Source organism: Manis pentadactyla, chromosome 9 (genome assembly GCF_030020395.1).
Source record: "Manis pentadactyla isolate mManPen7 chromosome 9, mManPen7.hap1, whole genome shotgun sequence".
NCBI lineage: Eukaryota > Metazoa > Chordata > Mammalia > Pholidota > Manidae > Manis > Manis pentadactyla.
Genome location: NC_080027.1, coordinates 114,542,246 through 114,563,657, shown reverse-complemented (window position 1 = coordinate 114,563,657; position 21,412 = coordinate 114,542,246). Strand labels below are relative to the sequence as shown.

General features: G+C 42.0%; 1 protein-coding gene and 1 long non-coding RNA gene across 3 annotated transcripts in view; one reads left to right on the top strand and one right to left on the bottom strand.

The window, feature by feature from the left end:
* Positions 1 to 429: 429 nt before the first annotated feature.
* Positions 430 to 2,893, bottom strand: LOC130684959 (uncharacterized). The gene is made up of 3 exons (XR_008999389.1): positions 2,507 to 2,893; positions 2,183 to 2,358; positions 430 to 756 (listed from the first exon to the last, which is right to left on the bottom strand). It is a non-coding gene; the product is annotated as an uncharacterized LOC130684959 (long non-coding RNA).
* Positions 2,132 to 21,412, top strand: part of KCNK2 (potassium two pore domain channel subfamily K member 2) — a 119,595-nt gene continuing 100,314 nt past the window's right edge. The window contains exons 1-2 of one of the 2 annotated variants that reach the window (XM_036912540.2): positions 2,132 to 2,253; positions 5,320 to 5,630. In XM_036912540.2, the coding sequence (XP_036768435.1) occupies position 2,253; positions 5,320 to 5,630 (312 nt within the window). In that variant the 5' untranslated portion in view covers positions 2,132 to 2,252. Of the gene's footprint in view, positions 2,373 to 5,319; positions 5,631 to 21,412 lie in introns of both variants that reach the window. The other variant, XM_036912539.2, reaches the window with a different exon arrangement.

Here is a 21,412-nt window from a genome sequence, read left to right as displayed (position 1 = left end):
TGAATTTGCCTGAGTTTCTAGTCTGCCAGAACCACCTTAGGGATTTCAGATGGACTTGCCAGCCCTCATAATAAGTGTGAGCCAGTTCCTTAAAATAAATCTTTTACACACACACACACACACACACACACACACACACACACACACACACTATTGGTTACGTTTCTCTGGAGAACCCTACTAATACAGTGTCTTAGTCATGTCAGGACTTAGGACTGGGGTAGGTGTGTGAGGAAAGATGATAGTATCCCGGAAGACCTGGCATGAAAAGGAGAAGCCAGATCAGGAAGCACACATTATATGTGCCCTAGAGATTTTGAAAGGATTTTAAATGCTGACTGGAGTGAGGGGATCAGGTTCACATTTGAGAAAGGACATCTGATTTTATTATTCTTGAGAATCAAGAGAAACGTTTCAATTCCAGCAGGAAGGAATTCCTAATAAGGAAGACATTTTTAATAGGGGAAAGAGATGCTGAATCTGTTCTGGAATCTTAAAAACAAGTTGTCATTTTAAATCACTGAGGGCCACAGTCTTGCAGAAAGTTTCCAACGCTCTCGTCAAAATCAGATCTTCCTGCTCGACCTAACGTCCTCCACGTCTATAGCTTTCACTAGTTTCACATGTTTAACTGCTTTAACTTGGAAGTTCTCCTTGTAACTGGGAAAATATTCCCCTCTGGCCCAGGAGCCTTCAGGAAGATAAACTCTCACCCAGCGTGCAGGTGGGAGGGTGGAGGTCAGCGGGGGATTCCGGCTGCGAAAGTAACAAGAAAGAGAGTTTACAAACGCACTGAAGTTCTGCTACTTCCCGCGTGTGGTGAGAGGGTTCGCCTAGTACAGCCTCTCCCGGGCACGCTTTCTTCCCCTCCTCTGAGGGTTTGGTTCCCGCACCCTGGTGCCAGCGAGCTCCGCTGCCCCTGCGCGGCGCTCTGCGAGACTGGACGGGATCTGGCACCTGCCAATCCAGGATCTTGATGCGGAGGTGCGCGGGGAGCACCGAGTTCAGACTGAGGTCCGAGGTCCTACCCTGTTGCTTTACCGAAAACACTAGCCCCCGCTGTCCCCAGCAAAGAGGTCTTGCCCCGAATCTAAAGGATTTTTCTTCAGTTCCCTCTGAATCCCTACTTGCCCTCACCTTGCCCGGTGCCTTCCTAATCTTCCTAATACTTTTTGGTTTGGAACATTCTGCTGATCAGAGCTAGCTGCCCTGGTCAAGCATCCTTGGGGATGGGGTGCGGGTTGCTGGTGACTCAGTAACGCTTCCCCAGGCATAGACTGGAAGAGGCCAGCACCCTAATTACTGCCCCCACTCCAGGGGTCCCAGGGAGCCAATGGGGACACTTCTCTGTACAACCCTGGGGGGCCCAAGGGCAGGCGTTCGGGACCCGCGCCCCAGAGCTCGGTCCCCACTCTGTACCCCGACCTGGAAGGAGATGGGTTGAGGCCCTGTGTGCCAGACAGTGGAAGTGAAGACGCAGGGCGGTGGCGGGGCCAGTGGAGGGCCGAGAGGAGGAGAGGCAGCAGGTGAGCCCCAGGGCTGTGCCCCGGGGCGGGGAGGCGGGCCGACGGGGACTTGGGAAGGGAGCACCGGGCTGGGGCGACGCCGGGGAGGGTTGGGCTGGGAGGGGTGCGGAGAGGCGAGCCCAGGCGGTGAAACAGGGTAGGGAGAGGAGGCAGGGGAGGCAGTTCCGACAGGAGCCTGCGAGCGGGGAGAGCAGCGAGGCTGGAAGGAAGACCCGAGGAGGGCGCACCGAGACCGTGCCGCCTCCACGCCCTCGGGGCACGGAGGGCTTCGCCGGGGGAAACGCACAAAGACATGCGAAGAGAGGCTGAGCCAGGCTCGCGCACAAAGACGCCGGGGCGCACGGCCGCTCGGGCTGCACCGACCGCCCCCGCGCCGCGCCCCGCCGGGGCCGGGCCAGCGCCGAGCCTGGGGCGGAGCGCACGGCGGCGGCGGCGGCGGCGGCTGCGGGCCGGCGCGGGACCCGGGGCGCCCGCGCTCTCGGGGTGACCCGGGCCCGGCCGCAGGCGCGCGCGGGGGCGGCGGCGCCCGAGCCCAAGTTGGCCTCGGCCTCGGCCTCGCCCTCTGCCCAGCCCGCCGGTGTCCCCTCCTTCCCGCGATCTCGTTTCTTCTCACGCTCCCCCCCACCCCCTCCCGCGTCCAGCCCCGCTCTCCCCACCTTGTAAAACAAAGCCGGGGAAAATGCCTGCCCGTGCAGCTCGGAGCGCGCAGCCGGTCTCTGAATAAGAAGTGAGTACAATGGCGTGTTTGTAACAGCTTCAAGTCCGTCTTTTTCAAAAACATTTTGAATGCTGCATGCCTCATGCTTCCCAGCGCTTCGCGGGAGAGACCTGGCTATAGAGCAGGAGGTGAGACCCCCGGGTGACCCCCCCACCCCCACCCCCCAGCCACCTCCCGCCCCCTGCTTTCCTGCCGCGGTCTGTCCTGGGAGGGCTGCAGATGCCCTGCTGGCGGCCGGCAGACGTTTTCCACCTTCGTTTACCGTCCAAGGTGTTGGGTCAGGATCTGGGGTTGGAGGCAAAGCTGTCCTCGGATCCTCTCTTGGCTGCTGCTTCTCCCCTCTCTCCCGCTGGTGCCCGGGGATTTTGCATCTGCCCTGGGTAGGGGTTTGGGACAGCTGGGGGGAGTTTCCGAAGGAGGAGGGGGGTCAGTCCTTGAGAGTAGCCGGCAGGCAGGACGCATGCTGACCCTGGTCCCACTTGTTGCCCGTGGTGTGGTGGGACAGGCAGTGGTGCTGAAAAAGCTCGTTGCTCTTGGTATTGAGTCGTCAGCTGCCGCCAGGAGCAGAGAAGACATACCTGGGTGAGGATGCGAGACCAGGATTAAGAGGCGACTGTGATGTGCTGGAGGCAGAGCAGGACGTAGTGGTGGTGCTGAGACTTCGTGGAAGGGGCAAATCTTTGATTCCTTGTTCTAAGCGTCTCTTCCTGATTATACATCAAACGATGTGGAGATGGAAACCCAGAGGTTCCTCATGTTCCACCGAGAAGAAAGGCTGTTGTGTTTTATTTTGGTATTTGACTAATTTCTGTCCATTCTGTCTGCCAAATGTGCCTTAGATACATTTCTGTTAATTAAAAAAAATAACGCACTAGCTTAAAATAATTAAACTTCATCAGAAAATGTATTACCTTAAAACACACACACACACACACATATCTTTAAAGAAAAAAAAAATCTGTCCCCTGTCCCCAAAAGCATATAATGAAAATGTCTTAGTTTGGCACTGGATTTAGGACTGGGATTTGGGAGCATCAAGGTAAACAGTCATGGTGTTTTCCAGTTCTACAGACTAGGAGCCACTGACGTGAAAAATCAGAAATCTGAGAGCACAGGAACCTGAAGAGGAAAGGCTTGGAAAGCTTCCTTCAGAGAGAGAATGTGGAGCTTCTGTGTGCTTTTCTGTTATTTTTATTCCAAAAATGGCTTAATTTTAGATTATGACCTTTATTTTGCACTCAAACTCACTAAGCAGCTTGGAGGTGGGGTGCTCTGGCTAGATAGCAGATGACAGTGATTTTAGCTGTTATTAGCATTTCTATTAAAAAAGTTTTTTTTTAATTAAAGCATTACATACATATCCAATACTAATTTGAGTGAAGATGGCTTTGTAAATATTGCATATTAAAGGTGGCTGCTAGTTTGTGGCTGTTTTCAGAGCAGGTGTCTGTATCAGTGGGGAAATGTGTACATCCCTGTATATAGCAGGTTGCCCCATAGGAAACTGCTGTGATGAGCTGCACATATGTGAAGTCCCCACTTGGGTACAGTTACCTCATCAGAGCTTCATCTCTGCATCTCTTTAAAGTCGGAACCATTCAGAGCTTGGCTGGTTGAGAAGCCCTGTGTTATCTGCCATCATTGAACAACATGACTTATGTCTAATGCTTCAAGTAGCTTTGTTTGCAAAGCTTCTTTCTGCTGGGCAGCTGAAGATTTATTTTATGAACCCAAACTCTGGTCATCCTACATTTAACTCACAGTGGTGGTCAAGAGGGGAGGATAACTAACTGGTCATGTGAAAATTGATACTTTTCATTCCCCTCTTCCTCAAGTAATTTCAGGTTCCTGTAGGGTATTTGGGTATGATTCCATAGGGATTTATTCTATATTTAACCAAAAATGTCTTTTAGATTAGATTATCATTTTATCAAACCCATATTATATACACTAGGTCTGAAACAACTAGGGACCTAAGTTGATTGCTCTGGTTGAGTTGGTGGTTTAAGTCTTCCTATTGTTCGGCCATTCCACTAACCCTTTTTAGTTCACTGTTGCCTTTCCAATCAAATATTCTGTAGTAGATGGCTTATTTTCCTCTTAGCAAGTAAAAGTCTGGTGTCAGATTTTCTGAAAAGAAATCCATTAATGATATTTTTGAACAGCTGGGATGAATAATAAATGGATTTAGAGTCACCTCGGAGTATATGGGAATTTGTAAGAGAGCACATAAATCTACTCTAATGGGGCAATTAGCTTTGGGCAGAGCATGTAGGGTCTAAGGTGTGAGATAAGGCTCCATATTTTTTTTCTTGATGATGTTTGCTTTTGAAATAGAAGAAACCTGTCATGTACTGGCGTATCTAGAATTGTGCCAGAATGGATAGCAAAAATTTTGTTTTTTAAAGATGTCAGAGATTGAGTAACAAAATATACAGAGTGCTTAATCATGAGCCCAGTTTGGAGGATAAACAAAAATAAATGATCAGGCTATTGAGTGGTTTATTGACCACCATGTTTTAGGAGAAAATCACTAATGTTCTACTTTGAGCAACAATGTTTGTATCACAAATTCACTTATGACACTAGTCTTTTATTATATTGAATTTTTAAATAAAAAGAGAGAATGTTCTTCACAGTGATTGTGGTACAGAATGTTAAGTCCTTGACAACCAGAATAATTTATGAGTGTTCATCATGAGTATTCAAGTATCTAGTCTAGTACCGTCGACTCAGGAGTTCAGTAAGTCTATGTACTTGTGTGGTGGACAGATAGAAATTTAGAAATTAATTAGGAAAACCTCAGGCATTCTTTTATTTTTTTCTTGTTCCACCTCCTTTTCTCCCCTCCCATCAAGAACCCCAATGGCAACACAGAGCCGAGACCCAGCCCCTTTTCCTTGAACCTGTATATGTGATCCTGGATGCACCCTCATGGGAGCATTTCTGGTGTAGGTTCCTGAGCTCCCACCAGGACAGCAAACAGAGCTCAGTCAACCTTTGCAGATCCTTTAAAGAAGTCCACCCATTACCACTCTCACCATCTCCATCCTAACCTTCATTCTCTCTTGTCAGTGGCGGCACCTGACTTGCTGGATCCTAAATCTGCTGCTCAGAACTCCAAACCGAGGCTTTCGTTTTCCACAAAACCCACAGTGCTTGCTTCCCGGGTGGAGAGTGACACGGCCATTAATGTTATGAAATGGAAGACGGTCTCCACGATTTTCCTGGTGGTTGTCCTCTACCTGATCATCGGAGCCACTGTATTCAAGGCGTTGGAGCAGCCTCATGAGATTTCACAGAGGACCACCATTGTGATCCAGAAGCAAACATTCATTTCTCAACACTCCTGTGTCAATTCGACTGAGCTGGACGAACTCATCCAGGTAATGGCACAGAGTCGTTGCTCTGTTTCCTTTATGGGGGAAGAGGAAGAGTCTGGAGACAACTCAGCAGCCCAGTGAGGTCCTGATATGCCTGTGGGGCCCTGTACCCCTTTGCGCCTTAGCATACATTTTCCGCAGTTAGTGTGTCTCCTTTCTCCACGTTTGCCCTCTTTTCTTCTCCTTCTTTGTTTCTCCCTCCCGCTGCTGTTCCTCCTTATCCTCTTCTGCTCCTGCTCTTGTATATTTCTGTGCTGTTGTCTCCCTGATTTCTTTTCCTTTGCCCCGTCTTAGAGCTGCCAGTAAACACCCATGGACATGCGGCTACCTTGCCAGAAGCGCTCACTGTTAGATGTTCGCTGCAGGGTGAGAAACACTGCTGTGCAAAGAGAGGAAAACACAAGGCAGAAAAATGCTTTAATCATGGCAGTGGCCATCATAAGGTAGAAAAGATGAGTTTGTGGGGTGACCCTCTTAAGATGGGTACCCTACATGGTTAACATATTGCAGCTCACTTCTTTAATCTAGCCAAAGTATATAATAACTCTTATAACTGCCATTTTTAAGTGTCTAAGAGGAAGTAATTATTCCTTCTCTAAATCCCAACTAAAAGCAATTTACTACTACCTAGAAAAATGGAGTTTTTGAATGCAAACTCATTTAGTGTTAATTTACTCTGTAATAGCAGAACAGTATTCTAGTGGAAAAACATTTTGTTTTAAAAGTCAATCACAAAATGATTGAAAAGTTTCTGTTAGGCTCCTTGGAGTTGGCTGTATTTTTGTGGCACTTTTTTTTGTGTGTGTGCATATGAAATAACCCAGTGGTCAAACTAGAATCTTATCAAGAAGAAAGCTGTAGAATTTTCTTTCACCAAGAGATCTGATTGGTTGTTGAAAACATTTTAATTGTGCATATATTCGTTTCCCATATTCATTTGCACACGTAATACTTTTCTTATTTGGGGTCAGTCAAATTGGGCTGATAATGATTAATCATCATCTGACCATGTTCTTCCTTATCTTATATTTGGTTTTACATCATTTGAAAGAGTTGGAATAGTAAAGGAGGGAAGAAATTATTACCGGTTTTAATCCAGTTCCTTATCCTAAGAACTTCGTATTCTTTCGTCTCCTATTTCCTCTTGCCACGAATCCCCAAACGCTATCTCTGCCCCTCATAGCCCTCTCTATTTATGTAATACACATGCAAGTTCTCATTCACATTCTATTGAATGCTATCAAAACCCTCTGACCCTCTGGCTCCTACCACAGAAAGCACTTTTGCATCTCCCTATTTAACTTAAATTTTGAAAAGACTCCTCAGATATTTAGATATTGAATTCTCTACAATTTTTAGATGATCATGACATTTTCTGTATTCATGGTGAACCTGCCAACTCATATTGTCCCTGCCACCCCATTGCTTCTCCCTATGTAAGGTCACTTCCATTCCACTCTCTCTTTGTGTCGCATAATCCTAAGAGATACTAAAAACCTTTGATGAATATCCCCTGTTCCCCTGGGTTTTAGGAGAAGAGCTCTAGGTTGTGTTTTAAACTCCAGTTGAGTACTTTACTAAAGGTGTCATTCTGAACAAATAACTTTCTTCTCTAAGCCTTAAATGATCTGTTTGGAATGAGGAAAGATTACCGATCAACTAGGGTTGCTGTGAAGAGGAAAGAGATAATCCATGTAAAAAGTTTAGGTGCTTGACAAGTGTTAGGCTGTTTGCTATTGTAATTATTCTCCCACACTTCATACCCCCATCCCTTTATTGGGTTGAAGCATCTAATTCAGGTACTTGGCAGTCTTATCATGTGAAGTGAGGTGGTTCGTCTTGGGTAGGAAAAAAAAAGTGCCTGGAATCTCAGGACAATGCTGGAGGAGGCCCTGTGTGACCTTGAAGATAGTCCCATTCTTCAGGATGGTTTCAGATTTATTCAGAACTGTGAAAATAACCTGAAGGTCATGGCAGGTGGGGATAATCTGGAAGTGGGGACTGATTGTTTTTGCTATATTGTTTCTGCAATGGGTACAAACAGAGCTTAATAGATGACCTATTTTTTTTTCTTCTTTCTGCCCCACACAGACAATCCATTTTAGCTTTATTAATATTTGCTGCTGGTTGATTACTTTTACTTCTTAAAAATCAGATATTTTTGTGATTATTCAGTATTTTTCAATATAGAAGTGGCCTATTGTATAGTGTCGTATCACTCATCTGTATAACCCTATGGTTTTAATAAATTATTTTTTTCTCTTTGAAATAATTAATTCAGATAAGAGGAATCTTTATAATGGCATAGCTTCAAGGATCAAGATCAGTGTTTAAATAGAGAGGAAGGCCACTGAGCCAGCAATCATATATTAGAGTTACATTTCATTCATACAATTCTCATAAATTTCCAAGTGTTTTTCCCACATTTATTTTGCCATTTAAGTATACCTTAAAACGTCATGAGTTGGTATATTAAGCAGTAATATCCCAGTGTTAAGGATGAGGAAGCCAAGACACAGAAGTCCCAGTGACTTATCCCGGATAGGGTTATCTGGATGAGAGTTTAGGTCTTCAGAATGGTGATCTGCCATTCTTCCTGGGAGTCTTTGCTCTTTCAGGACTTAGCTTCTTTCAGTGCTGAGAGGGGGAAACGGTTCAAGTTAGACATTCAGTCCTATCACCGAAGGAGAAGGAATTCCTGATTCCTCTTAGGAGGGGTAGGGAAGGAAGAGGAATTGGGTAGTCAGTAACGCCAATGTCGGATACAGTTAATCTAATCTGGCCCTAGGCCCCAGGTTATTAATTACACCTCTGGATGGTTTGGGGTAACCTAATTCCGGGCTGTGATTGCATCACAGGGTGGGGGTGGTGAGGGGAGAGGCAGGGAAATGGGGCATTAAGGTGTGTGAGAGCAACTGCTTCTCCTGTTACATAGTCCCAGTGTGTGAGTTCCCTGTAAGTGCTGTTTTTGACATCAGCCCTGCAAGGTGAGATTGAGGAGGGGGCAGAGATGTCAACACAACGAGATCTTTTCTGGGCTGAAGCATTATGAACACTTTGATTTTCAACTTCCATTAGATTTAAGTTAGTGTGATGTCAGTACAGAAAATGTATGGGAACACTCTTAACTTTCAGGAGTTATGAATGCCATAACAATAGCCAAAATTTAATGAGCACTTACTATGTGGGAGGCCCTGTTCTAACCTCTTACATGTGTTACTTAATTCTCTTAAACAACTGTATGAGGCCAGTGCCTTATTATCTGTATTTAACTTCTGTGGAAACTGAGGCATAGGGTGCTGCATTTTCCAGGAGTGCACAGTGGTGGCGCGCGCTGTTATTGAAACCTAAGGAGACAGATCCAGAGCTTATATTCTTAGCTTCTTTATTCACTGCACTACAAAAATGTAATAAGCATTAAGTTTTCTGTAAAGTTCCCTGTTATTCTACGTATTAGAATGTAATGATTGTCAAATTGTAATCTTCTATAGTGACGTAGATTATATAGTGTCTCACCCTTTCTATATTTGCATGGGAGTATACAGCATGGATTTTAATATTCTGGACAACACTTCTTGGTTTCTCCTGTTTGAATGTGGAAAACTAGTAGAAGCATGGTTCCATTAGATATACCTGGTTTGCAGTCTAGTTATTTCCATGTTTGCTAAATCAATTTTGGGATTAAAAAGGTAGGGTAAAATCTATGATCTATACATTGATAATGAAAATACCTCATTGGGAGATTTGAATTTTGTTTTCTCATTTGAGCCTCACCCCCTTGTGGAATAGGTAGGGAAGGTATTCTATCTATTTTTGCGTGAAGAAACTGACACATTTGCACATGGCTGGTGGTGGTCTCAGGAATCTCTGGAGCTTCCTGCTGAGGGGATTATATTCTCTTTGCACTGTTCCTTCTTCGCAATTTGGTTTTTACCTCTTCATTCAGTGGTGTTTATTGAGTACATCCAGATGTTTTAGGTAGAAGGGGCATGGTGTGCTCCAATAACGAAATTACCTGGATGTGAGGGGCAGGAGTATGGCCTATGGTCTCACACCAGAGAGGCAGTCTTTCTCCTAGGCCTGTTTTCCACGTGGAGTAGATGTGCCGTTGAGGCTGTTTGGTTGTGTACCAGGGGATACCTGGAACCACATGCCTTCCTAGAATGCCAAGGAACTAGACTTTAAAAAGTTGTTGTCTATTAGTTCTATAATTATTCAGTCACTCAATACTATTTCTTGAATTCCTACTGTATGCATTGTCCAAGGCTCTGAATACAGTGGAGATTAAAACAGATAAAAATTCTTGCCCTTGGTGAGTTTTACATTCTACTGGGGGAAGATAGTATGTTAAATAGTGGTAAGTCTCCGGAGAAAAAATAAAACAGTGAAGGGGACTAGGAAATGTTGGAAGATGTTGGTGATTAATTTTATGTAAGGTCCCTGGGGCAGTTTCACTCATGAAGTGCCTTTGAAGTAAAAGGAGTGAGGGAACTAGCCAAGTGGCTGGCTGGCTGGGGAATCACACAGGCAGTCAGTCCATCAGCCCTCACCTCCCTGAGGTGAAAGCTTTCCTGGCATGTTGAGGAACAGCCGAGATGCGGGGAGGGAGTGTAAGAGGATGATGTCAGGCAGATAAGGAGGGCCAAGTCCTGGAGGGCGCTGTAGGTTATAATAAGGACTCTGGCTTCTTGGTGCAGATGAGTGTCCTGCTCGGTCTTCTGTTTCGCCAGGGTCACTTCCAGCTGCCAAGCGGAGCCTAGCCTGCAGGAGGCCACGGGCAGAAACAGGGAGCAGTTATGAGGCTGTCGTGCTCATCCTGGTGATATAAGGCGGTGGTGGTGGGGATTGGGACATATGGTCAGATTCTGGATTTATTTTGGAAGGAGAGCCATGGGACTTTCTGAGGGTCAAGTAACTAAAAGAGAACAGTTTCTGCATTCCTAAGATCGAGGTGGGGAGTGTGGGAGGACTGGTCTGTGGATGGCATCAAGAGCTTAGGTTTAGACATTGTGCTAACAGCATCCATTAGACAGGGTTCAATTACCGAAAAAGATTCAAGGACCCAAAATAACTGGGTGTACAGATCTACAGGATGCAATATAACAACGGCACCCAAATAAAGACACGCACCTCAGACAAAGCTGCATCACAGCCAGGGCTCAGGACAGGCCCCAGTCAGCTTCGCTTGTCCTCCCTCTGCAAGACATGCCAGGACACCCTTCTCTCTTAGATCAAAAACCACCAAGGTGTGCGTGGAACACCTCAGAATGAGGGAGCCCAAAATGGAATGATGAGTGGAGTCTCTGATATCCCGCTGGTCACACAGGTGTTTTCTTAAAACCCAGCCTCAGTGGCAGAGCTTTCCAGAAGTCTCACCAAGACCAGGTGCAAATTGTCCATCACACTGTTATCAAACAATAGTGCTGACCAGTTGGTACTAACCTCCTTGAAAGTCTTCAGGACATGGTGATAAAAGAGTGCTCTTTTTCAGCATGTCTCATGCCTTTACCTGGAGATAGTGCTGTGCAGGTACGTCAGCAAAACAGCTCAGGCCAGTGCAGCCATGTTAAATTTGAGATGCCATTGAGGACATCCAAGCGCGAGGTTGTGCAGGAAATGTGATGTTTAGGAAAAATGATGCTGGAAATATGAATTTGGAGTTCAGGAATGGAGTCAGGCTGGAGATATATCATTTGGAAGTCATTATAGAGAAGGCATTTATTTAAAGTCAAGACATTGGATGAAATCACTTGGAGAATGAGTGAAGGTTGAGATGAGCAGCGATTCTAATATGATCCCAGGAGCACTTCAATATATAGAAGATTGCAAAGGAGAAAAATCCAAATTCACGTGAATTTCTGCTTTACGACCTAAGATTTCAAGAACACTTCTCTCGTTTTAGGGAGCTGTATCATGCTATGCCTTCAGACTTCTTAGGATTTTATTTTCATTGCCTTCAGGGACCCTTTAAATTAAAGAAACACTTGAGAAGTTATGTTCTGTAGACCAGAAGCCATTGGAGGTGTTTAAATAGGGGAGCTCATTCATATTTTAGATAGTGGTTTTCTTAATGGCAAATAGGGTGGTTTGGTATATGAATAGCAGGCTTAGAGATGATCGCATGTGGTAGTGAGTGCTGGTAAATGATTCTCTATACAGTGGTTTGGTAGTTGTCTTTCCAGTTTGAATAAGCACCTAGGTATATTAAATATTTGGCTTCAGTTTTGGAAAGTGTACATTCATCTTTTATCATTTTATTTATGGACACAATAATGTTATCCAGAAAGCATCTAAAGAGGCTTCTTTTCTCCTTAATCAATGATTTTATTCATCTTGTTCAACTTTTTGGACATAAATTTAGATTTTAGGAACACAACCATAACAAAAAAAAAATAGCCTGAAAAATGCCTAACCATCCCATAAATACTTGATGTCCTCTGGGTTAATTTCTGGAAAAAGCACTTTTAGACACCATAATGTATAACCTTCTTGGATGTATATTAGCCTAGGAGTTTTGGATTACTGACCAGATTATCTGGAAGCCATTTAAAGAACTGGGCTTCCAATGTCAAAAATTACCCAGGAATGCTGTGAGTTATAAAGGGAAATTAGGTACCAAGGGAGATGTAGAAGTCTTAAAGAAAACCTTGCCAATTTCCAGTTTTCCTAGGACTCTCCCATGTGCTACTTTCTTAGTGGAATAACTTAGGTTTGCCTGCTATCCCTGTCCATGTGTTCGTGCTGTCTTCAGTTTGGGAACAAAGTGATTGAAATGCAAGTACTTTTTCACATGTAAGTACATCGAGTAACAATCGAGGCATTTTCATACTCTGTGTGGTACCAAGGGACATTTAAAAGCAGTGTCATAGTTCCCTTTATAAAACCAGCTTTAAAAGGGATGACTTTACCCTGAGCATCATGACATTATGAAAAAATCTGGCATGGATCTAATATTCATAAACTTAATTTATCTAAACTGCTTAAGTTTAACTAGATTTCAGTTTGTACTTTCTCTTGAGATAAGAGTCTTATATTCTACTCAAGGAAGGTTTTCTTTTCATTTGATTTTTTGTAAAATTACATCCCTTAAGTTTTAAGCCATTTGCCTTTTGTGAAGTTTGTGAACTATGTCTTGTAATTCCTTCTAAAGAGAGGCGCATTGTCTTTTTTTATCTTTATCCCCTACTGCATCTAGAATTCATTCTTGCTCGACTCTTTATGCTTTTATAATTCATGATAATGTGTGTCTGGGGTCTTTGCCTTTCTACTAGTCTTATTTTTTAATCTCTTCTTTAGCACCTAGAAGGTCCCCTTAGTTATTTTACTTATCCTTTTTTTTGAACTGCCTTCTGCTCAGCTAAAACTTTGATAAGTGTTGATTAGAGCTGTGGGCGGTATTCCAGAACAGGAGGAATCATAATTTAACACAAGCGTGGCTTTCTGTTTTAATTCTTTCTTTGGCCTTTTTTTCTTTTCTTTCTGTTCCCTCCCTGGCAATGCTGAGTATTTTGTATGTGACATTGTTGAATGATGTCCTCAGGCAAAAAGTCACAGTTGAATTCTTGAGGCTTCTTCTAGGTTCTTGAAAACACTATTTGAAAAGGATAGGCTGGGTTATTTTCTCCCAAATCCGTTAGTGTTTACTTCATCAGGATGAGCCTCGACCCTCATTTGTACACCTCTTGACCCAAGCTAGTAAGATTTTAAAAATTGAGTTGAATAGTGGGTATTTCACAATCTTAAAGATCATGGCGGTATTTCCATACCTCAATATTTCCCTTTTTAGTGTTTAATTAGAACATTGCAGAATGGATACCTAGACTTACATTTATCTCTTCAAATATATATTTATTATATCTATATTTTTAGACACTTAAAACCTGTTTCTTTTAGGTCTATAACCAAACATAGCCATTTTCATAAGGAATCAACTTCTGTTAGTGTTTAGTAGATCATCTTCTTTTCTTGACTGTGTTCATTTTGTGACCTGACCTTTCTCTGTGTCCTTAACTTACTGCATTGCAATAACTGATTGGCGAAGCCTGCTTTCTGTTTGCAGAACTGCTTTATTTTCACCCATGAATAGTTAGCTTGCCCATGTGTTCAGAAATAGTCTTTATGTGCTTTCACTTTGCTTTGCTTTTGATTTCTGATTTTCATTTATTTTCCATTATTTTTCTCTATCCTATTGATTTCCACGGTGGTCTTTATCATTTCGTTACTGCCTACTTTAGATTTTGTTTGTTCTTCTTTCTAATTTCTTAAGATGGAAGCTAAGTTAATTGATTTGAGGACTTTTTTCCTTAATAATACAGATATTTAAGGCTATAAATTTATCCCTAATTGTGCTTTAGCAGTGTTAGGACATGTACATTTTTTTTTATTTTGTTATCATTAATCTACAATTACATGAAGAACATTATGTTTACTAGGCTCTCCCCTACCCCAAGTCCCCCCCACAAACCCCATTACAGTCACTGTCCATCAGCATAGCAAGATGTTGTAGAATCACTACTTGTCTTCTCTGTGTTGCACAGCCCTTCCCTTTCCCCCACCACCCACATTATACATGCTAATCATAATACTCCCTTTCTTCTTCCCCTACCCTCCCATTCTCCCCAGTCTCTTTCCCTTTGGTAACTCTTAGTCCATTCTTGGGTTCTGTGATTCTGCTGCTGTTTTGTTCCTTCAGTTTTTCTTTTGTTCTTATACTCCACAGATGAGTGAAATCATTTGGTATTTGTCTTTCTCTGCTTGGCTTATTTCACTGAGCATAATACCCTCTAGCTCCGTCCATGTTGTTGCAAATGGTAGGATTTGTTTTCTTCTTATGGCTGAATAATATTCCATTGTGTACATGTACCACATCTTCTTTATCCATTCATCTACTGATGGACACTTAGGTTGCTTCCATTTCTTGGCTATTGTAAATAGTGCAGCGATAAACATAGGGGTGCATCTGTCTTTTTCAAACTGGGCTGCTGCATCCTTAGGGTAAATTCCTAGAAGTGGAATACCTGGGTCTAATGGTAAGTCTATTTTGAGCATTTTGAGGAACCTCCATATTGCTTTCCACAATGATTGAACTACTTTACATTCCCACCAGCAGTGTAGGAGGGTTCCCATTTCTCCACAACTTCACCAACATTAGTTGTTGTTTGTCTTTTGGATGGTAGCCATCCTTACTGGTGTGAGGTGATATCTCATTGTGGTTTTAATTTGCATTTCTCTGATAACTAGTGATGTGGAGCATCTTTTCATGTGTCTGTTGGCCATCTGAATTTCTTCTTTGGAGAACTGTGTGTTCAGCTCCTCTGCCTATTTTTTAATTGGATTATTTGCTTTTAGTTTGTTGAGGTGCATGAGCTCTTTTTGTATGTCAAGCCTTTATTGGATCTGTCATTTATGAATATATTCTCCCATACAGTAGGATACCTTTTTGTTCTATTTATGGTGTCCTTTGCTGTACAGAAGCTTTTCAGCTTAATATAGTCCCACTTGTTCATTTTTGCTTTTGTTTCCCTTGCCCGGGGAGATATATTCATGAAGAAGTCACTCATGTTTATGTCCAAGAGATTTTTGCCTATGTTTTTTTCTAAGAGTTTTATGGTTTCATGACTTACATTCAGGTCTTTGATCCATTTTGAATTTACTTTTGTGCATGGGGTTAGACAGTGATCCAGTTTCATTCTCTTACATGTAGCTGTCCAGTTTTGCCAGCACCATCTGTTGAAGAGACTGTCATTTCCCCATTGTATGTCCACGGCTCCTTTATCGAATATTAATTGATGATATATGTTTGGGTTAATGTCTGGAGTCTCTAATCTGTTCCACTGGTCTGTGGCTCTGTTCTTGTGCCAGTACCAAATTGTCTTGATTACTGTGGCTTTGTAGTAGAGCTTGAAGGTGGGGAGTGAGATCTCCACCACTTTATTCTTCTTTCTCAGGATTGTTTTGGCTATTTGGGGTCTTTGGTGTTTCCATATGAATTTTTGAACTATTTGTTCCAGTTCGTTGAAGAATGTTGCTGGTAATTTGATAGGGATTGCATCAAATCCGTATATTGCTTTGGGCAGGATGGCCATTTTGACAATATTAATTCTTCCTAGCCACGAGCATGGGATGAGTTTCCATTTGTTAGTGTCCCCTTTAATTTCTCTTAAGAGTGACTTGTAGTTTTCAGGGTATAGGTCTTTCACTTCTTTGGTTAGGTTTATTCCTCGGTATTTTATTCTTTTTGATGCAATTGTGAATGGAGTTGTTTTCCTGATTTCTCTTTCTATTGGCTCGTTAGTGTATAGGAAAGCCACAGATTTCTTTGTGTTAATTTTGTATCCTGCAACTTTACTGTATTCCAATATCAGTTCTAGTAGTTTTGGAGTGGAGTCTTTAGGGTTTTTTATGTACAATATCATGTCATCTGCAAATAGTGACAGTTTAACTTCTTCTTTACCAATCTGGATTCCTTGTATTTCTTTATTTTGTCTGATTGCCGTGGCTAGGACCTCCAGTACTATGTTAAATAACTGGGGAGAGTGGGCATCCCTGTCTTGTTCCCGATTGCAGAGGAAAAGCTTTCAGCTTCTTGCTGTTCAGTATGATGTTGGCTGTGGGTTTATCGTATATGGCCTTTATTATGTTGAGGTACTTGCCCTCTATACCCATTTTGCTGAGAGTTTTTATCATGAATGGATGTTGAATTTTGTTGAATGCTTTTTCAGCATCTATGGAGATGATCATGTGGTTTTTGTCTTTCTTTTCGTTGATGTGGTGGATGATGTTGATGGATTTTCGAATGTTGTACCACCCTTGCATCCCTGGGATGAATCCCACTTGGTCATGGTGTATGATCCTTTTGATGTATTTTTGAATTCGGTTTGCTAATATTTTGTTGAGTATTTTTGCATCTATGTTCATCAGGGATATTGGTCTGTAATTTTCTTTTTTGGTGGGGTCTTTGCCTGGTTTTGGTATTAGGGTGATGTTGGCTTCATAGAATGAGTTTGGGAGTATTCCCTCCTCTTCTATTTTTTGGAAAACTTTAAGGAGAATGGGAATTATGTCTTCTCTGTATGTCTGATAAAATTCCAAGGTAAATCCATCTGATCCGGTGTTTTTTTCTCGGGTAGTTTTTTTGATTACCGCTTCAATTTCTTTGCTGGTAATTGGTTTGTTTAGATTTTGTGTTTCTTCCTTGGTCAGTTTTGGAAGTTTGTATTTTTCTAGGAAGTTGTCCATTTTTTCTAGGTTTTCCAACTTCTTAGCATATAGGATTTCATAGTAGTCTCTAATAATTCTTTGTATTTCTGTTGGGTCCGTCGTGATGTTTCCTTTCTCATTTCTGATTCTGTTGATGTGTGTTGATTCTCTTTTTCTCTTATTAAGTCTGGCTAGAGGTTTATCTATTTTGTTTATTTTCTCAAAGAACCAGCTCTTGGTTTCATTGATTTTTTCTATTGTTTTATTCTTCTCAACTTTGTTTATTTCTTCTCTGATCTTTATTATGTCCCTCCTTCTACTGACTTTAGGCCTCATTTGTTCTTCTTTATCCAATTTTGATAATTGTGACATTAGACTATTAATTTGGATTGTTCTTCCTTCTTTAAATATGCCTGGATTGCTATATACTTTCCTCTTAAGACTGCTTTTGCTGCGTCCCACAGAAGTTGGGGCTTTGTGTTGTTGTTGTCATTTATTTCCATATATTGCTGGATCTACATTTTAATTTGGTCGTTGATCCATTGACTATTTAGAAGAGTGTTGTTAAGCCTTCATGTGTTTGTGAGCCTTTTTGCTTTCTTGGTAAAACTTATTTCTAGTTTTATACCTTTTGGTCTGAAAAGTTGGTTGGTAGGATTTCAATCTCTTTGAGTTTACTGAGGCTCTTTTTGTGGCCTAGTATGTGGTCTATTCTGGAGAATGTTCCATGTGCACTTGAGAAGAATGTGTATCCTGTTGCTTTTGGGTGTAGAGTTCTGTAGATGTCTATTAGGTCCATCTGTACTAGTGTGTTGTTCAGTGCCTCTGTGTCCTTACTTATTTTCTGTCTGGTGGATCTGTCCTTTGGAGTGAATTGTGTGTTGAAGTCTCCTAAAATGAATGCATTGCAATCTATTTCCTCCTTTAGCTCTGTTAGTATTTGTTTCACATATGCTGGTGCTCCTGTGTTGGGTGCATATATATTTAGAATGGTTATATCCTCTTGTTGGACTGAGCCCTTTATCATTATGTAGTGTCCTTCTTTATCTCTTGTTACTTTCTTTGTTTTGATGTCTATTTTGTCTGATACTAGTACTGCAACACCTGCTTTTTTCTCCGTATTGTTTGCATGAAATATCTTTTTCCATCTCTTGACTTTTAGTCTGTGCATGTCTTTGGGTTTGAGGTGAGTCTCTTGTAAGCAGCATATAGATGGGTCTTGTTTTTACCCATTCAGTGACTCTATGTCTTTTGTTTGGTGCATTCAGTCCATTTACCTTTAGGGTGATTATCTATAGGTATGTACTTATTGCCATTTCAGGCTTTAGATTCACGGTTACCAAAGGTTCCAGATTACTTTCCTTACTATTTAAGAGTATAACTTAACTCACTTAGTATGCTGTTACAAACACAATCTAAAGGCTCTTTTCTATTTCTCCTCCTTTTTCTTCCTCCTTCATTCTTTATATATTAGGTATCAAATTCTGTACTTTTTGTCTATCCCTTGATTGACTTTGGGGATAGTCAATTTAATTTTGCATTTGTCTTGCATTCAGCTGCTCCACCCTCCCTACCGTGATTTTACTACCTCTGGTGACAGCTATCCAACCCTAGGAACACTTCCTTCTATAGAAGTCCCTCCAAAATAGACTGCAGAGATGGTTTGTGGGAGGTAAACTCTCTCAGCTTTTGCTTATCTGGAAATTGTTTCATCCCTCCTTCAAATTTAAATGATAATTTTGCTGGATAAAGTAATCTTGGTTCCAGGCCCTTCTGCTTCATGGCATTAAATACATCATGCCACTCCCTTCTTGCCTGTAAGGTTTCTGCTGAGAAGTCTGATGTTAGCTTGATGGGCTTTCCTTTGTATGTGATCTTATTTCTTCCTCTGGCTGCTTTTAACAGTCTGTCCTTATTCTTGATCTTTCCCATTTTAATTACTATGTGTCTTGCTGTTGTCTTCCTTGGGTCCCTTGTGTTGGGAGATCTGTGGATCTCCATGGCCTGAGAGACTGTCCTTCCCCAGATTGGGGAAGTTTTCAGCAACTACCTCCTCAAAGACACTTTCTATCCCTTTCTCTCTCTCTTCTTCTTCTGGTATCCCTATAATGCGAATATTGTTCCGCTTGGATTGGTCTCACAGTTCTCTCAATATTCTTTCATTTTTAGAGATCCTTTTTTCTCTCTATGCCTCAGCTTTTTTGTATTCCTCTTCTCTAGTTTCTATTTCATTTATTGTCTCCTCCACCATATCCAACCTGCTTTTAATACCGTCCATCGTGTTCTTTAACGATTGGATCTCCAACCTGAATTTATTCCTGAGTTCTTGGATGTCTTTCCATACCTCCATTAGAATGTTGATTTTTATTTTGAACTCCCTTTCAGGAAGAGTCACCAGGTCCGTATCATTTAAATCTTTCTCGGGAGTTGTATTAACAATTTTACTCTGGACAAGGTTCCTTTGGCGTTTCATGTTTGTATATGGCGCCCTCTAGTGTCGAGAAGCTCTATTCTGGAGCTGCTGAGCCCCTGAAGCAATGTCGGGGGTCGTAGGGGAGCGGTACTGGTGCCTGGTGGTAGGAAAGAGCTGTTCCCTGCCTCCTGGCTGCTGTGCCTGTCTCCACTGCCTGAGCCAGTGGGCTGGTCACACAGGTATAAGTTTTTGTCCCAGAGCAGCCGGATATGGACCCTGCTTTCCACAAGCAGCCAGAATCCCAGTCTCCCCAGGAACTGTGCCTGTATTAACTTTCCAACCCGGTAGTCATGCGAGTCTCATGAAAGCACCATGAAATGTAGGTTTGTGCTCCCAGCACAGATCTCCGGAGCTAGGTATTCAGCAGTCCCAAGCCTTCCACTCCCTCCCTGCTCCATTTCTCTTCCTCCCGCCGGTGAGCTGGGGTGGGGGAGGGGCTCGGGTCCTGCGGAGCCACAGCTCTGGTGCGTTACCCCATTCACTGAGGTCTGCTCTTTTCTCCAGGTGTGTGCAGTCTGACCCCGTCCTCTTTCCTGTTGCTCTCTCAGGATTAGTTGCACCAATTAAATTTTCTAATTGTATCCAGTTTTAGGAGGAAGCCCCCCTCTCTCCTCTCATGCCGCCATCTTTAATCTTTGCTTTGCTTTTAAGTTTTCTCAGAAAACTCATTTATTTAGAAGTTATCATTGTACGTAAGTGAGAAAGCTGTAATTAGTGTATCCTCAGCGTGTAATGTAATGGGTAAGAATGCCAATATTTGCAGGCTGCTAAGTTAAAAAGCATACACTCTTTTTAGGGGTACCTAAGGAATCAACATTCACCAGAAGCTTATAGAAATATAATGTGTTCTCTGTTGATGTAGCAGTGAAGGGAGCTTTGGGAAATAAGTAAAGTAATGGATGTCAGGACTGTGGAAAAGGAGAAGCTCAGTAGATACCATCATATTACCACATGGCTTATATTGATGCACACTGAAGGAAAGAATCTTTAATTCTTTAACTTTCCATTTTTAGTGTCCCAACATAGTTTCTTGATTATTGTAAAGTTCCTTTTCTATAGTCATGCATCTGTTCTTATTTTGCTAAAACTCAGAGGAATATGAGGATTCATCAAAAACTCATAGTTATTACAACAGGACATGTTCCTTTTGAGCAAATGAAAAATTCTCCTTTCTCATATCTATTATTCATATATTATAAAGGGTGATTTGAAAACATTTCGTTTAAGTGACAGATGAAGTAAAATGAACCCTTTCCTTGGATGTCATGTGCTTTTAGCACCAGTGTGATTCTAATGGTACCAGGGAAGCAGATTCTGAGGTTCATTGGTGAAGAGGCAATGGTTTGTGTCCACTGAAGCATTTTGGTATCAATCTGAGAGCAGAGGTATCTCATTTGTTCTCCTCCAGGGGAGTCCTTAGGGAGGTTTTGTTAACCTAAGCATCACTACACCATGGGTCTGTGGTTCCCAGCACAGGGACAGTGTGGTCTGGGTTCACTGACAGGTTTCCAACCTAGGCAAACCCAAATGGACTGAGAAAAAGTGCAGTTATTAGCTGGATTTAGAGTTCTTACATCTTATTTTGCCCAGGAAATGTTTACCAATTAACTGAATATTTATTGAATGCCTACTATGTACCTGGCACAGTATGGGACTATGAGATTTTTTTTCTTTTCAAAATTATACTTTATAATACATATTATTTTATATCTTTCTTGTCCCACTTTGCAATATATTATGAATATATATATTTAATTATGGAATTCTTTTAATGAATTTGCAGTATGCCATTTTGTGGACTGCACCATAGTCTTTTAAAACCATTCTCCTATGTCAGGGACTTAATCTGTTTTTATTTTTTTTATTTTGGTAAAAAACACATAACATGAAATCAACCCTATTAATTTTTTTGAGAGTACAGAACAGTATTGTTAATTATAAGCATACTATTATATAGCAGATCTCTGAAACTTTTTCAGTTTATATAGCTGAAACTCTATACTCATTAAACAACAACTCCTTATTTCCCTCCCCACTGTCCTCTGGCAACCACTGTTCTAATTTCTGCTTCTGTGAATTTGACTACTTTAGATACCTCATATAAGTGGAATCA